Source organism: Delphinapterus leucas, chromosome 7, assembly GCF_059928025.1.
Source record: "Delphinapterus leucas isolate spDelLeu-1000000601 "Yukka" chromosome 7, BTC_Dleu_Yukka2, whole genome shotgun sequence".
NCBI lineage: Eukaryota > Metazoa > Chordata > Mammalia > Artiodactyla > Monodontidae > Delphinapterus > Delphinapterus leucas.
Genome location: NC_143135.1, coordinates 53,084,728 through 53,102,928, shown reverse-complemented (window position 1 = coordinate 53,102,928; position 18,201 = coordinate 53,084,728). Strand labels below are relative to the sequence as shown.

Sequence of the window (18,201 nt, the reverse complement as noted above, 5' to 3'; positions counted from 1 at the left end):
AAATACCAAGGACTCTTAAAATTTATGAAAAAAAATGCAAGCAACTCAATTAAAAAGATAGGTAAAGTATATGAATAGGCAAATTCACAGAAGAATACACTGAATGGCTAACAAACTCAAGAAAAGATGTTCACTTTCACTTGTAGCTCAGACTAAGCACTAGTACCGAAGCTAATAAAAATTAAAGTAACACTGAGGTGTTATACTCATCAAATTAATAAAAATCACAAAAAAAGATGATGATACCCACTGCCAGCAGGGATTCAGGGTAAAGAGTAATGTCACACTTTTTGCACTCTTTGGGAAAACAGTATGTTATTTGCACTCTTTGGGAAAACAGTATGTTATTTCTTAAAATTAAAACTATACATGCCCTTTGACTCAGAAATCCTACTCCTGGAAATTTAATACACAGAAACAAAAACATCATAAATATAAGGATATATACATATATAGATATTTACTGCAGTATTCTGCATAATGGCAAAACAAATAAAACCAGAGCCAGAGTAAATATTAAAAGTCTATCAACAGGGTAATGATTGAAAAACATAGTACACCCTCACCATGGGCTATTATGAAATCATTAAAACAATGAACTGAAGAGATTTGTACATGGAATGTTAAACAAGAAAAACAAGATGTAGAGTCATGTATATAATATCCACTCCAATTTTGTAAAATAGCAATTAAAACTCCTAACATACGTACATAAATATGCATATAGTGATATCTATAACATCTACATAGAGATCATAGGAAAAAATATGAATATATACATAACAGATTGTTAACATGGGTACATGGGTGACTGGGGTCATGTGAACATGTGTTCTGTGTTTGGATGGTATCTTATTCAGTTCAGGCTGCTATAATAAAATATCATAGACAGGGTGGTTTATAAACAGAAATTTATTTCTCACAGTTCTGGAGGCTGGGAAGTCTAAGATCAAGGCACCAGCATTGTTGGTATCTGGTGAGAGTCTGCTTCCTGGTTCACAGACAACCATCTTTTCACTATAACGTCACATGGAGAAAGGGACAGGGTCTCCCTGGGGCCTCTTTTAAAAGGGCACTAATCCCATTCATGAGGGCTCAGCCCTCATGATCTAATCATCTCCCAAAGGCCCCACCTCCAAATGCCATCACATTGGGGATTAGGTTTCAATGTATGAATTTGGGCTGGGAGGGACCACAAACATTCAGTCTATAACTGGTGGTTTTGGTAGTGAGTGAGAAGGGTTTAAGGAAGAAGACAAGCCAAAAAGTAAAAAGAAAGGGGAAAAAAAACTGCACCTAAAATTACTCCAGGGCTTCCCTGGTGGCGCAGTGGTTGAGAGTCTGCCTGCCGATGCAGGGGACACGGGTTCGTGCCCCGGTCCAGGAAGATCCCACATGCTGCGGAGCGGCTGGGCCCGTGAGCCATGGCCGCTCAGCCTGCGCGTCCGGTGCCTGTGCTCCACAACGGGAGAGGCCACAACAGTGAGAGGCCCGCGTACTGCAAAAATAACCAACCAAACAAACAAACAAACCAACCAAAAAAAAAATTACTCCAGTACTTTGTTAAAATTCTATTTTTGTAAGTATATATGTGTCTTTCTGTGTATGTGTACATATATGTGTGTGTATGTATAGAGAAAGATAAATAAAAATAAAATGTGTTATTATACATAAATATCAATTTTAACTAAAATTTACATTAAATAACTAAACTTTTTCACTTTAAATTTTGATTAAAAACCTTTCTAAAACTTGTCACATGCCCCTGCTTTCTCACACAGACCTTAACAATGACAACTTTATATTCCACTGATGATTTGGTATCAACATGGCATAATGGAAGAAAGCACATGCACATGCATTCTTTATTCAAACCTGCTTTAACACTTATTTATGGTGCTAGACAAGTCTTTTCACCCTTCTAAGCCTCAGTGTCCTCGTCTGTTAAATGGAGAGAGCCTTAGTGAAGACTAACACGGTGGACTTAATAATTCTCATTATTAACTTCAGTTATGAACTACAGTATGGAGATGTACGTGGGTAAAGGACTGAATGCTCACACACAGAAGAGGTATCCTAGCTACGCTTTTTAACCTAGTCTGCCTCTCTTTACAGCTGGTCTATTTCTCTCTGCCCTCCTTTTACATGAAGTAGTGACAGAGGACTATTTACAAATCCAAACACTGTAAGTATAAAGATAGGACAGTAGCTAATATGATTTACCACTCAGTTATATTCCAGAATCACAGAGTAAAGCACAAACAGAGCAAACTATCAGATTTTGTTTCTCCTTGCTGTCAGTGTGTCTACCTTAATAGTAATCCTCTTAATTCCCCTAATTTATCAAAAATGAGCACACAGACACTGGGTAGGAGCTTAGTCTCTACCAAGAATAGAAACACATATGAGTCTTAGTACATAAATTTTGTGACATCTTTTGCTTACGGCTGGGTTCTTAATTATATTCTCTATACTTGCAGTTACCTCTTAGGGAGAGATCATTAGCGGGGGCGGGGGGGAGGGACCCTCCCTGCAAACCAAAAGTTGGTTATCACATTCAGAATTTAAAGATTATAAACAGTTATGCCCTTTCACATGTCATCCTCTCTGTTTTCTAAACATTACTGCAAGAACAATTTATTTGATATGAGCATCTCCCTTTTATAACTGGAATTTTTAGGAGAAAGTATTTTCTGTCAAAGTGGGGGGCGGGGACAGGGCAACAATCTGCCTCCAGACAGCCAGAGAAAGATCCTCCAGAAAAAAATCTATATAAGGAATAAGATTATAAGCCACAAAATCCTGAAATCCCACCAGACATTATATGGAGGGCAGTGGCAGAAAGAAAAGAGGCAGCTGAAGGTCTACAGATCTGATTATATTTTCAACACTTTTTCCATAATGGTCGAGAAATTTTTTACAACTCTCATTTTACCAGGTGCAAACCAGAAATAGGAAAAATAAAACCCAGTTCTCTGTAAACTTGAAGAATAGCTTGATTTGATCAATCAAAACAGCATTTATTACCTGCTTAATGTATTTGATATGCAGCATCATAGGACTAATAGAAAGATCAGTAAAAAGAGGATTCTTGCCTAACAGAGCTCTCAGTTTGGGGGTGCTGAGCGGAGAGCGAATCAGACAATGAAGAACTAATTACAACACCATTACGTGCTCGGAAAATGCTAGCTACTAAAACTGCACAGGCAGTGGCAGGAGGACTTGAAATAAGAACACTAGTCCCTACACTGTTTAGAGCTAGTGTTTAGAGTGAACAGCAAATTAAGAAGTATGGACTTTATCCTGTATGTGATGGCTCAAAGATTTCTAAGCCCAATGAGTGACAAAACTGATGTATCTTTGGTCACTCTGGCAGCAATGTGGCAGATGAACTGTACTAAAGCAGTGTGAAAAATAATAAAGTAGTAAAACGTACTGGTTAAGAACATGGGCTCAGGAGCTAAACTGGGTTTAAATACAGGCTAACATGAACTAGCTATACGACCTTGGATAAGCTACTCAACTGCTTTGTGCCCCTATTTCCTCATCCGTAAATATGAATCAACAGTTCTTACCACATGGGGTGTTGTAAGAATTAAAAGAATCAATTCATGTAAAGCACTTAGAATACTTCCTGGCACAAAGGAAGTGCTCCATAAATAATACCTATTAACTGCATGAAAGAAAAACTGGAAGTAGGAAGACTAGCTAGGAGGTCAGGAAACAGTCCAGGAAAACAGAGGTGAGAACCAAGAAGGCTATGCTCACTAGCTGCCTGAGATGATGATACTACTAGAGAAACCAGGGAAAAGAAAAGGAAGAGGAGGATTAAGCCAATGTATGTAGCTCCAGACATGTTAGGGTTGAGGTTCCCACAGAACATGAAAGTATAACTGTCTAATGGTCATTGGAAACTACAGATCAGAACTCCAAAAGAGAAGTAGGAACTAGAGACATAGATTTGAGAGTTATTAATATGTGGACATGGCAGTTATGAAAGACAGTCCTAGGGAGAAAGAGTAATGCAGGATCCACAGGACCTAGGGCTCCAGGATCACAACAGAATCCACAGTAACTCCAACATTAAGTGAGAATTGTCAGTAATATAGAGAGGAGAAAATATAGCCATATGAAATAATCCCTTCCTTCAAGTAGTTTTCAATGCCATCAGGGAAGACAAGACATGCACATGTTAAACAATTTTTATCACGATTGTTAAAGGATTAACAAAAGTAATTCTAAAAAACAGAGGTATCGGCATTAGACTGGCAAGACGGAAAGGGAAATTATGCTTAAAATTGTAAAACCTAGTGGTAATATAAAAAAGGAGCACGTGCATAGAGAAAAAAGCTAATTCCAAGATGGAAGAAGTAAAGGGGAAAATGAAAACTATGATTTATTGAATGTCTACTATGTGTCAGTAACTGTCCTACAATCTTTCAATTACTTTACCTCATTAATTCTCATAATAATTCCTATGAGACAAATATTAACCCCCATTTTACAAGAGCAGTTTGAGGCATACCAAAGTTAAGTAACTTGCCCATAGTTTTGCATCCAGTGATGGGCATATGGCAGTTTAGGACTGGAACCTGGATGGAGGGCCAAAGCCCATGGTTTCTCCACCATATTTCCACTTATTAAACTGGCAAAAGTAGGACATGTCAAAAAAGAGGGAAAAATAAATAAATAAATAAAAAGTATACTCAGGGGCTTCCCTGGTGGCGCAGTGGTTGAAAATCTGCCTGCTCATGCAGGGGACACGGGTTCGAGCCCTGGTCTGGGAAGATCCCATATGCCGCAGAGCAACTAGGCCCGTGAGCCACAACTACCGAGCCTGCGCGTCTGGAGCCTGTGCTCCGCAACAAGAGAGGCCGCGACAGTGAGAGGCCCGTGCACCGCGATGAAGAGTGGCCCCCGCTTGCCACAACTAGAGAAAGCTCTTGCACAGAAATGAAGACCCAACACAGCAAAAATAAATTAATTAATTAATAAACTCCTACCCCCAACATCTAAAAAAAAAATAAAATTAAAATTAAAAAAAAAAAAAAGTATACTCAGGGACTTCCCTGGTCTCACAGTGGTTGAGAGTCCACCTGCCGATGCAGGGGACGCGGGCTCGTGCCCCAGTCCGGGAAGATCCCACATGCCGCGGAGCGGCTGGGCCCGTGAGCCATGGCCTCTGGGCCTGCGCGTCCAGAGCCTGTGCTCCGCAACAGGAGAGGCCACAACTGTGAGAGGCCCGCATACCGCAAAAAAAAAAAAAAAAAAGTATACTCAAAGAAAACAGAATTAGTCTCACTTATTTCACTACCATAGAGCTACCTTTTTGAGAAAGTATAAAAGGAAAAAAAAATAAAAACAAAACAACAACAAAAAATTTTTAAACACTAAACATAATCTTTCAATTCCAGAGGACAGGTAGGATTTACATGTATCTCCTTGCTTCCAGTCTCGTCCCTCAGGTCTCTTCCACACTGTCACCATGGATAGAATTCAAAATCACACACCTGAGCCTGTGACTCCTCCTCTCTTTATAATCTTTCAACAACTCCCTCTCACGAACACAATTAAAAAAAAAAAAAAACAGACCCAAAAAAGAGAAACCTGTTTAGAAAGTCTAGAAACTCCTTAACCTAGAAAGAATAACAATAAAGAGAAGAAAAGCTAACTTCTAAATTAAAGGCTCACTTATGATTCATAACCCTACGTTTCTCATTTCAAAACTGTAAAATAAATGAAATTTCAAATGCCAGTTAAACAGCAACATTGACACCTTGTGGTCAACATCCTAAAGTATCAAATGTGACAATGAGTGAAGTGCCTCCTAAGTAAATGTCTGCTTACATGAAAAATAATGCTTAATCCAGAGATTTACAAGGGTTAAGAAGCAAAAATTCAGTTACCATCACACATACCGAATGTAAACTTTGAAAGAGCTGCTCTTACTTTGGCAACATTGGAATTAGTCTAAATTCCTAACTATTGGCAAAAGAATAAAACCTCAGTCATTGTTTTCCTACAAAATGGTACAATGCATCCATCTGAAGGGGCTATAATGCCAGGGTCTTAGGTGCTCCAAAAACAGCCTTTACTTAGTCAAAATTTCCTATTTTTTGAGTGACATTTACACATAAAAGGTTGAGGGTAGAGATGCATACTAGTGGCACGAAAACACAGGAAGAGTTATTAACAGGAGACCTGGGTTCTAATCCTGCCTCCAAACAGCACTGAGAATTTTGTGGAGTAAGTAATATTAAAGAATTCAGACTGTGTGTTTTCACATAAAATTACAGATCAAGAAGTAACAATTCAGGACTTCCCTGGTGGTGCAGTGGTTAAGAATCTGCCTGCCAATGCAGGGGACACGGGTTCGAGCCCTGGTCCGGAAGATCCCACATGCCGCAGAGCAACTAAGCCCATGTGCCACAATTACTGAGCCTGCGCTCTAGAGCCCGCGAGCTACAACTACTGAGCCCGTGTGCTACAACTACTGAAGCCCGTGCACCTAGAGCCCATGCTCCACAACAAGAGAAGCCACCACAATGAGAAGCCCACACACCACAACAAAGAGTAGCCCCCGCTCGCCACAACTAGAGAAAGCCCACGCGCAGCACTGAAGACCCAGCGAGGGAAGGAGAGAGCGAGGGAGGGAGGGAGGAGTAACAATTTAAAAAAAAACAAGAGGACTTCCCTGGTGCCACAGTGGTTAAGAATCCGCCTGCCAGGCTTCCCTGGTGGCGCAGTGGTTGAGAGTCCGCCTGCCGATGCAGGGGACGCAGGTTCGTGCCCCGGTCCGGGAAGATCCCACATGCCGTGGAGCTGCTGGGCCCGTGAGCCATGGCCACTGAGCCTGCCCATCTGGAGCCTGTGCTCCACAATGGGAGAGGCTACAGCAGTGAGAGGCCCGCGTACCGAAAAAAAAAAGAATCCGCCTGCCAATCCAGGGGACATGGGTTCGAGCCCTAGTCCGGAAAGATCCCACATGCCGCAGAGCAACTAAGCCCGTGTGCCACAACTACTGAGCCTGCGCTCTAGAGCCCACAAGCCACAACTACTTAAGCCCGTGCACCTAGAGCCTGTGCTCCTCAACAAGATAAGCTACCGCAATGAGAAGCCCACGCACCACAACAAAGAGTAGCCCCCGCCTGCTGCAACTAGAGAAAGCTTGCACGCAGCAACGAAGACCCAACACAGACAAAAATAAAAGTATATATAGATCAATAAATTTATGAAAAAATAAAATAAATTAAATTAAAAAAACAAGAAATCATCAGGAAAGGAAAAGGTATATTTTTAAAAATTACTGCATCCAGGAACAATGTTGCCTGAGTTAAGGACGGGAAACTATAAACAAAATTGATCGGCACAAAATTAAGTTTCTCGGCAACCACTTTATATATATCATGGCAAAAACTGTGGGAAAAGAAAAACTTTTGCTTGAGCAGATACATGACGGTTACTCTGAACTGCCTGAATCACCAGAGAAAGTTCCATTTTACTCATTAACTTTGACAAGTACAATTTAAAGTTTCTAGCTCCAGAGTAACTCTCTGAGTTCAGGTAATTTACTTGAAAAATAGACACTTGGTCTGGTTCAGAAAAAGTATATCTGTGTTACCAGCTATAAATGATTTACACGATGGTGATGAGCAGGCCACTGTTAATAAGGCAATTCAAATGGCTGACACACCTGAGGAATCTAGAAGGCACGCTAGAAGTGAAACCCCCAAGAGACATTTCATTGCAAAACCAGTGTTAAATAATTAAGCCACTACCAAACTAACTTGATGATTTTGCGTTTATGGAGGGTTCCACGATTTTCAGAAATTTTCTCCATCATTATGCTATGTGCCCCTGACAACCACCAGTCTAGGAAGGTAAGTGAGAGTGTGAAAAGGGTTTGCAAAATTTGCTTGCCAGAAAACCTTCATACCAATCTCCAATCTGGCTCTACTTGCTATGTACCCCCTAAGATAAGTAAATCATTTAATGCTCCTTGGCCTCAGCTTCTACATGGAAGACAAAAGCTGATCCCTGATTTGTGAACACAAAAAACTTCTAGGAGAATAAGATAACTGATGTGAAAATGCTTATAAATTAAACAAATTTGAAACATCACTGCTTCCACATTTTGGAACAATTAGAGAGGTTAAATGAATTAGGATAAATCAAGGATAATTAAAGTCAGAGTCAGGTCAATCAAAGCATTCTCCATTATATCAAGTTGATTCCCAAGATCCCACAGTCTTTCTTCAGCTCCTATTCTCCTGTATCACTACAGTACAGAGCCTTCAATACTCCTTAAATCTCTAATCTCTCAGATTCTATGATGGTACCTTTCCTAACTCCTCCTCTTCTCACTGACTCTGTATTCCCTTTTCTTTTTTTTCTTTTTTTTCTTTTGCAGTACACGGGCCTCTCACTGTTGTGGCCTCTCCCGTTGCGGAGCACAGGCTCCAGATGCGCAGGCTGAGCGGCCATGGCTCACGGGCCCAGCCGCTCCGCGGCATGTGGGATCTTCCCGGACTGGAGCACAAACCCGTGTCCCCTGCATCGGCAGGCGGACTCTCAACCACTGCGCCACCAGGGAAGCCCCCCTTTTCTTTTAATTCCACTGATTTCTCTAATGAGATCACACAATCTCATACTTGGAAAATATCTTTAAAAATTATATTATCTATACTCTCATTTTACTGAGCAAAACAGGCCAAGAAATATTAGTCTCTTCCTCACATTTCAAACTATTTCTGTACATTCCTCTTTTCAATACTTAAAACTCAATGTAGTCCCAAACTGAATAGGCTCAAAAATAAGAGTTATAAAATAGACACCTCCTGCTTTCTATCTCCACCATCCAATTACTAAATTCTGTCCATTCTGGCACATACCCTAAGAAGTCAAAGTGAAAGTACCTCTCAGGTAAGAGTCAAAAGTCATCAAATGTGTGTGGTTACTTTAGTTGAAATCATTGTCTCTTTAGAGCATTTTACATAGTCCATGTCAGCAAACTCTCTACCATTATGTGCAGTAAGATTCAAGATTTGCAAAGGAAAAGCTCATTTCATAATGTTTAAAAAATAAACAATCATCCAGTTGGATAAGAGTCCAATCATCCTTCTGGGCTCTTCCTCTAGTAGATATATAGAGAATGTCTAATGGTCTGGAATTTATGATGTGTTATGTAAACACTAGGAAATACTGCCAAAATCGAATTTCAATGAATCATCTGTCTGAGTAGGGTGAACACAGGTTGAGTGTCACTCTTAACTTTATTTTAAATTGCATTTATTTTGGTAGCCTGCCTCCTGGGGAAACGTCCCTGATGATCTACCACATTGAAAATTAAAACCAAATTTAAAAATCTTTCCAAATTAAGCCCAGACATTATGAAAATATAGAGCTGAGGCAGTCAATCCTCTAAGCACATGAGATTCACGCAGAGCTCCTTTGCCTTGCCAAATATGATTCTTTTAAGATGAACAGCAGATCAAAACTCTAAGCTATGTCTGGGGCTATTGAAGGGGTTTTCTAGTAATGCCACAGTTGTTAAAGTTTTGATAAGTCTAAATTTTGTACCTCTGGTTGCTGCTCTTTATTGTGCAGAAGACCGGAAACAGCTCATGTCCCTGTTTTAAGATCGCTGGCTTCCAATCACTCTCTCCCACTGTCCAGAGGAAAAAAATGGCTTTCCAAAGGCTTTGTAAAAGAGATAAATCACTGTAGCTACAAAATTTATGAAGCTCTCACTAAAAAATGCTAAGTCTGAGTAACAGCTTCTAAAGACTCCATACATTTCCTCACATCGAAATGTCACAAACTCAGAATGAGGAAGATTCTTGACAAAATGCAAGAGGACTCTAAGAAGTTTCTTACCGCAGCAAAGAGAAGACATCATAAGAATTGCGAACACAGTTCTGATCCACCTGAAGAAGAATACTCTTCTGAGCATCTGAATAACCCTAAAAGACATTAATTAACAAATTAATCAAAGTAAAACAAAATATGTGTCCAAATTAATCGTGATGTTTGTATTTTTAAAATTATGATTCAATAACAACTCAGTAAATTCAAATCATTAAGAAATTAGAAAAAAGTTAAGAAACACTTTCATATAATTGAAGTTTAACTTTATAGGCAAGTGAATTTAAAATAAATTTCTTCTAACATTTTCCCACAGAAACAATGTTTCACACTATAACTTTTGGTGAACTTCCCAGGGAAACCCCAGAAGTCTTTTTAACATATTATGTGGCTGAAGAAGATTATTAACAATAATATTTCAAGTATGCCTAGCCATCATATGTAATGTTTTTATGGAGGAAAAGGCATTCCAAGTTTTAAGTAGGAATACCAGAAACAAGTATTTCCACTCAGTGGTGTAAAGGTGGTGGCAGCAAGGATGGTTTCTAGAGAGAACACAGCACAATTCCATAGGAAGAACAGAACAGCTATCTGGCATTTCAGAAAGGCAAAGTAAATAGTAGTTAAGAAAAAAGGACTCTGGACTCAGACCACCTGGATTACAGCTTAAGCCCTTAATACATCAGCTCTGTAATCTGGAACAAGGCACCTAACTTCTTTTAGTTTAACTTTGGTTTGTTTCTTCATCTATAACATGGAGATGGTAATATTATCTACCTCACAAATTGTTGTGGGAATTAAAAGAGCTGATATTTGTAAAGTCAAAGGTATGTGATAAGCCTGTATAAATGTTTGCTATAATGCTAGTATAAGCATTTTCTAAAAGTTACATTGCTGCACACATTAAAAGGTTATTAGGAGAATATTATAAACAACTTTGTGCCAACAAATTTAACAACTTGGATGAATCTTTGAAAAAATACAACAAGACAAAACTGATTAACAATAAAACAACAATATCTATGACCCAGCAATCCCACTACTGGGCATACACCCTGAGAAAACCATAATTCAAAAAGACTCATGTACCAAAATGTTCATTGCAGCTCTATTTACAATAGCCAGGAGATGGAAACAACCTAAGCGTCCATCATCAGATGAATGGATAAGAAGATGTGGCACATATATACAATGGAATATTACTCAGCCATAAAAAGAAATGAAATTGAGTTATTTGTAGTGAGGTGGATGGACCTAGAGTCTGTCATACAGAGTGAAGTAAGTCAGAAAGAGAAAGACAAATACCGTATGCTAACACATACATATGGAATCTAAGAAAAAAAATGTCATGAAGAATCTAGGGGCAAGACAGGAATAAAGACACAGACCTACTAGAGAATGGGCTTGAGGATATGGGGATGGAAAGGGTAAGCTGTGACAAAGTGAGAGAGTGGCATGGACATATATACACTACCAAACGTAAAATAGATAGCTAGTGGGAAGCAGCTGCATAGCACAGGGAAATCAGCTCGGTGCTTTGTGACCACCTAGACGGGTGGGATAGGAAGGGTGGGAGGGAGGGAGATGCAAGAGGGAAGAGATATGGGAACATATGTATATGTATAACTGATTCACTTTGTTATAAAGCAGAAACTAACACACCATTGTAAAGCAATTATACTCCAATAAAGATGTAAAAAAAAAAAAAACCACAACAATATCTGAATAACTATTTTTTAAGTGAATAAGTAACTGAAAATCTTTCCACAAAAAAAAAGTCTAGGTCCAGATGGGTTCACTGAACTATATCAAACATTTAAGAAATATCATCAATTTAACACAAACTCCTTCATAAAACAGAGGGTAAGGGAACAATTTCCAATTCATAAGACCAGCATTACTGATACCAAAACTTATCTCACACACATACACACACACAAACACAATTATAGACCAATATCCCTCACGAATATAGACACAAAAATCCTTAGGAAAATATTAGCAAGTAGGACCAGCAATACGTTATAAGGACAAAATAGTAATGCATCGTTATTGACTGAATTTATTCTAAGAATGTAAGGTGGGTTTAGCATTTAATATCAACCAATTAGCAAATAAGTGAAGCAATCATTATAAGCCTATCTTGATGGGCACACAATTATAAAGATGTAACTTGTGATGACAACAACATAAAAATGGGGGAACATAGCTATACGGAAGAAAAGTTTTGTATAATATTAAAACTAAGTTGGTATTAATTTGAACTAGACTGTTATAAATTAAGATGTTAATTGTAATTCTTGGGGCAACCACTAAGAAAATAACTAAAAGATATATAGTAAAAGAAATGAGAAAGGAATCAAAATGTGAGAAATAACTAACACAAAAGAAGGTAGTAACAGAGGAATTGAGGAACAAAAAAGATGTAAGAAAACAAATCGAAAAGTGGCAGAAGTCCTTCCATCTGTAATTACATTAAGTATAAATGAATTAAACACTACAATTAAAAGGCAGAGATTGGAAGAATAGATTTTCTTTTTAATGACCCACTATATACTGTCTACAAGAGACAAATAGGTTGAAAATGGAAGGACAGAAACACAAATAGGTTGAAACACAATAGGTTGAAACACAATAGGTTGAAAATGGAAGGACAGAAAGATATTCCATGTAAGCAGTAACCAAAAGAAAGCTGGAATGGGTATACTAATATCAGACAAACAGACATTAAGACAAAAAAAACACAAATAGGTTGAAAATGGAAGGACAGAAAGATATTCCATGTAAGCAGTAACCAAAAGAAAGCTGGAATGGGTATACTAATATCAGACAAATAGACGTTAAGACAAAAAAAAATTGTTAGAAGAGACAAAAAGGGATATTATATAATATTTAAAAGGTCAAGAAGATATAAATGATTATAAACATATATGTACCTAGCAACATATAACAAAACATATGAAGCCAAAACTGCAGAAACTAAAATGGGAAATAGCTGAAGTCAACATCCCACTTTTAACAATGTGTAGCACAACCATAAGAAAGATAAACAATGAAACAGAAGACATGAAAAGTACTATAAATCAACTAGACCTAACAGATGTATACAGAATGCTCCACCCAACAACAACCATATACATATTCTTCTCAAGTGCACATGGAACATTCTCCAGGATAGACCATATGTTCAGCCACAAAACAAATCTCAATACATTTCTAAAAACTGAAATCATACAAAGTATCTTTTCTGATCACAATGGAATGAAACTAAAAATCAGTAACAGAAGGAAACTTGGAAAATTCACAAACTACAAAGTAAATAACATACTCTTAAACAACCAGTGGGTCAAAGAACAAATCATAAGGTAAATTATTAAATACTCTGAGTAGAATAAAAATGAAAATACAACATATCAAAACATACGGGATACAGTGAAAAAGTGCTCAGAGGGAAAAGTACAGCTGTAAACATTTACATTTAAAAAAAGAAAGAGTTCAAATCAATTAATCTAATCTTCCACCTTAAGGAAACAGAAAATGAAGAACTAAACCCAAAGCAAGAAGGAAGTAAATAATAAAGATTAGGGCAGAGATCCATGAAAGAGAATATAGAACAATACAGAAAAATCAAAAAAAAACAAGTTAGTCCTTTGAAAAGAGCAATAAAATTGAAAAACATTAAGCTAGAGTGAACAAGACAAAAAAAGAGAATACTCAAATCACTAAAATCAGGAATAAAAGTGAGAACATTATCACCAATCTTATAGAAATAAGAAGTATTATAGAAGAATACTATGAACAATTGTATGCAAACAAATCAGATAACCTTGATAAAATGGAAATTCCTAGGAACGCAGAAACTCCAAAAAATGACTCAAGAAGAAACAGAAAGTCTGAACAGATCTACAAGTTGTAAAAGAGTTTAGCTAAGCTACTCCATGGTACTGCTGCCCTGGCCTCCATTTTGTTTGGCCAAGCAGCCTGCAGGGACCTTAAACTAACACTAGACCCCCTTTCAGGGAAGTGCATGCCCTAGATAGCAGGATGCAGAGTCACAAGCAAATGTAGCTCTGTTATGGTTGTGATCAACAGTCTCCCCTGCTTCCCAGCACCTGCATGCTTCGTACGCCCCTTAGATAAAAATCCCCATGTGCCCCTTAGATAAAAATCCCCATGGAGTGTATACCCTAGATAGCAGGATGCAGAGTCACAAGCAAATGTAGCTTCTGCAATGACTATGATCAACAGTCTCCCCTGCTTCCCAGCACCTGTATACTTTACACACCCCATAGATAAAAATCTCCATGGAACTTACCAAAACCCTGCTCTTTTGGCTTGAACTGACCAATCCAGCCCTAGCCCAGGAAGCCCAAAGCACTCTACCCACAGACTCTAAATAAAGACATGTGTCCCAGGTCCTGCATCTCTCTGTCTGCACTTGGCCTTGAGCTCCCCATATATAACTTTACAGTCAGTTCTCTGTATCCATGGTTCTGGTATGCATGATTCTGCGTCCATGAATTCAACCAACTGTGGATTGTGTAGTGCTGTAGTTTGTATTTATTGAAAAACTCCACATATAAGTAGACCTGCCCAGTTCAAACACATGTTCTTCAAAGGTCAACTGTACTAGCAAAGCTAATCCAGCAGCATACTAAAAGGCTTATACAATCTGGTCCAGCAATTCTACTTCTGGCTATATACCCAAAAGAACTGAAATCAAAGACTCAAAGAGATATTTGTACATCCACGTTCATAGCAGCATTATTCACAGTAGTTGAGGGTTAGAAGCAACCTGAGTATTCATCAACAGATGAACAGAAAAACAAAATGTTGTATTTTCATACAATGGAATATAGTTAGCCTTAAAAAGGCAAGAATTCTGCTATAACATGCATGACCCTTGAGGACATTATGTTAAGTAAAATAAGCCAGTGACCAAAGGACAAATATTGTAAAATTCCACTTACATAAGGTACCAAGAGTAGTCAAATTCATAGAAACAGAAAGTAAAAGGGTGAGTGCCAGGGGCTTGGGGAAGGAGGAGATGGGGAGTTACTGCTTAATAGGTAGAGTTTCAGTTTTATAAGATGAAAAGAGTTCTGGAGATGGATAGTGATGACAGTTGCACAACAAGGTGCATGTCCTTAATGCCACCACACTGTACACTTAAAATGGTTAAGATGGTGAATTTTATATTATGTATATCTTACCACAATTAAAAATAATTTTTTAGAAAAGATTTATACACCAGGAACAAGTGGGATTTACCCAAGGTACGTGAGGGTGGTTTGATAAATGAAAATCCACACAACATACCAAGTTGGAGGACTCATATTTCCCAATTCAATACTTACCACAAAGCAGCAGTAATCAAAACAGTGTGGTATTGGCATAAGTACAGACATATAGATCAATGGAATAGAACCCAGAATACTAAATAAACTCATATGTCTATGGTCAACTGATTTTAGACAAAGGTGCCAGGACTGAGAAAGAATAGTCTTTTCAACAAACGATGCTGAAACAACTGGATGGCCACATGCAAAGAATAAAGTTGGACCCATCCCTAACACCATATACAAAAATTACAATTAGGATCAAAGACCTAATTGTGAGAGCTAAAACCATTAGAAGAAAGCACAAGGGTACATCTGTATAACCTTCAATTTGCCAATGGTTCTTAGATATGATGCCACAAGTATGAGCAACAAAAGAAATAACATAAACTGGACTTCATCAAAATTAAACTTCTGTGTATCAAAGGACACTATAAAGAAAGTGAAAAAACAACCCACAAAATGGGAGAAAATATATGCAAATCATGTATCTGATAAAGGTCTAATATTCAGAATATATAAAGAACTCTGACAACCCAACAACAAAAAAGACAAACAACCCAATTAAAAAATGGGCAGAGGATTTAAAGAGACACTTCTCCAAAAAAGATATACAAATAGCCAATAAGCACATGAAAAGATGCTCAACATCATTAGTCATTAGGGAAATGCAAATCAAAATCACAATGAGATACCACTTCATACCCACTAGGAAAAGTAAAAAAATAAAGAAACAAAATTAAAAGAAAGCAAAACAAAAAAAACAGCACATAATTGTTGGTTAAGGATGTGGAGAAATTAAGAACCCTAGTATATTGCTGTCGGGAACATAAAGTGGTCAGCAGCTGTGGGAAAAAGTCTGGCAATTCCTCAAAAAGTTAAACATAGAATTACTACATCACCTAGCAATTCCACTCCAAGGTATATAACCAAAAGAACTGAAAACAAATACTTGTACATAAATGTTCATAGCAGCACTATTCACAATAGCCAAAAGGTAGAAACAATTCAAACATCAATCAGTGGATGAATGGATAAACAAAATGTGGTATAGAGTATTCATACAATGCGATATCATTCAGCCATAAAAAGGAAAGAAGTATTGATACATGCTACATATGGATGCACCTCAGAAACTCAAGCTAAGTGAAAGCAGCCAGACATAAAAGATTACATATTGTATGATTCCATTTATGTAAAATACTCAGAATAGGCAAATCCATAGAGAGAAAAGCAGGCTGGTGTTTGCTGGGGGTTGGGGAGCACAAAATGAAGAGTGAATGCTTAATGGGCATTTTCTTTTGGGGTGATGAAAATGTCATGCACCTTAATGGAGGTAGTGTTCGCACAGCATTTGTGAACATACCCAGTGCCACTGAACTGCACACTTTCAAATGCTTAGGGAATTCCCTGGTGGTCCAGTGGTTAGGACTCAGCGCTTTCACTGCTGGGGCCCGGGTTTGATCCCTGGTCAGGGAACTAAGATCCCACAAACCGTGCAGCACAGCCAAAAAAAACCAAAACAAAACAAACAAAAAAAGCTTAATTTTATGTTATGTGGATTTCATCTCAATTAAAAAAAAAGAGAGAGAGTTGGCTATGAAATAATCTACATATCATGAGAGCAGCTGAAAAGAAAGGACAGAGACAGGAGATAATCCTATAAATGAGCTACAAAACCCAAAAAGACACTAGAAGTAAATTTAAGATTCTCAGGAGAAATGATTAATGACATTCCACTTAGTTATACTTATTTTATGCAAAAATCTGCCAAACATTTCTCCTATTAAAAACTTACCCACACTCACTAACATACAACTAACGTATAACTAAAAGCAACACATTACAGAGAGGATTCTGGGTCTTAACCCACTCTGCCTGTCATGGAAGTGAAGAAAATCATTTAACCCCTCTAAGCCTCAGTTTCTTTAACTATAAAATGAGATGAGGGCTTCCCTGGTGGCACCGTGGTTGAGAGTCTGCCTGCCAATGCAGGGGACATGGGTTCGTGCCCTGGTCCGGGAAGATCCCACATGCCGCGGAGCGGCTAGGCCCGTGAGCCATGGCTGCTGAGCCTGCGCGTCCGGAGCCTGTGCTCCACGACGGGAGAGGCCGCAACAGTGAGAGGCCCGCGTACCGCAAAAAAAAAGAGATGAGACTACTACTAATGTAAACAATAGTAAACAATAATAGCCAAACACAAAAGTAACATGTATGAGCATTCCCAGTATGCCAGGCAGTGTTGTTTTCCATGTTAAATTAACGTTTCAGTGTTAATGTTAAGGATTAACATGTTTACTACTCACACAACCCTGTGAAACAGGTACTATTATTATCCCCACTTTAAAGGTAAGGAAACTGAGACACGGAGAGGATTAAGTAGAAGAGCCATGCAGTCTGGCTCCACAGCTCATGTTCTTAATGACCATGCTACACTTGATCTCTAAGACCTTTTTCAGGTCTAAAATTCTGGGTCCGTGTACATTTAAGGCAACTCAAGGACATTATTAAACCCTTCTGCTTCAGCCACCACTTAGCAATTAACATTCTTGAAATATGCTAAGAGCTTTGCTCTGAATGACATCTAACTTCACCAGATGTGTGATCCCGGCAGACCTCTGATGAAGGATCATAATGGAAAGAAATGGCTCATTTGTATCTGGTTATCTGTGTGAGATACTGCCAAGTGCCAAAGAGCCCAGAGGAGATTTACATGTCACTCAAAATTCTTCTGAAGCCAGGCCTAACAATTCTTTTTCAAGGAAGGGAACAGAATAGGCACTAGTCTGGGTGAGTGCCTATTAAACCATTCAAGGAAACAGATAATTTCACATATTCCAATGAGCAGGAGTAATTCCAGGCAGATGATCAGGTGTGTTTCTAGATCAGTGGTCAACAAACTTTCTCAGTCAACGGCCAGATTGTAAATATTTTAGGCTTTGCAAGCCACATCATCTCCATCGCATATTTTTCTTTGTTTTCACCTTCAAATTGTTTA

At 38.3% G+C, this 18,201-nt stretch overlaps 1 protein-coding gene across 3 annotated transcripts in view; it reads right to left on the bottom strand.

Moving 5' to 3' along the window:
• Window positions 1-18,201, bottom strand: part of UVRAG (UV radiation resistance associated) — a 323,849-nt gene that overhangs the window by 225,300 nt on the left and 80,348 nt on the right. For all 3 annotated transcript variants that reach the window (XM_022593856.2, XM_022593855.2, XM_089915322.1), the window contains one exon: window positions 9,877-9,962. In XM_022593856.2, the coding sequence (XP_022449564.1) occupies window positions 9,877-9,962 (86 nt within the window). The remainder of the gene's footprint in view (window positions 1-9,876; window positions 9,963-18,201) is intronic.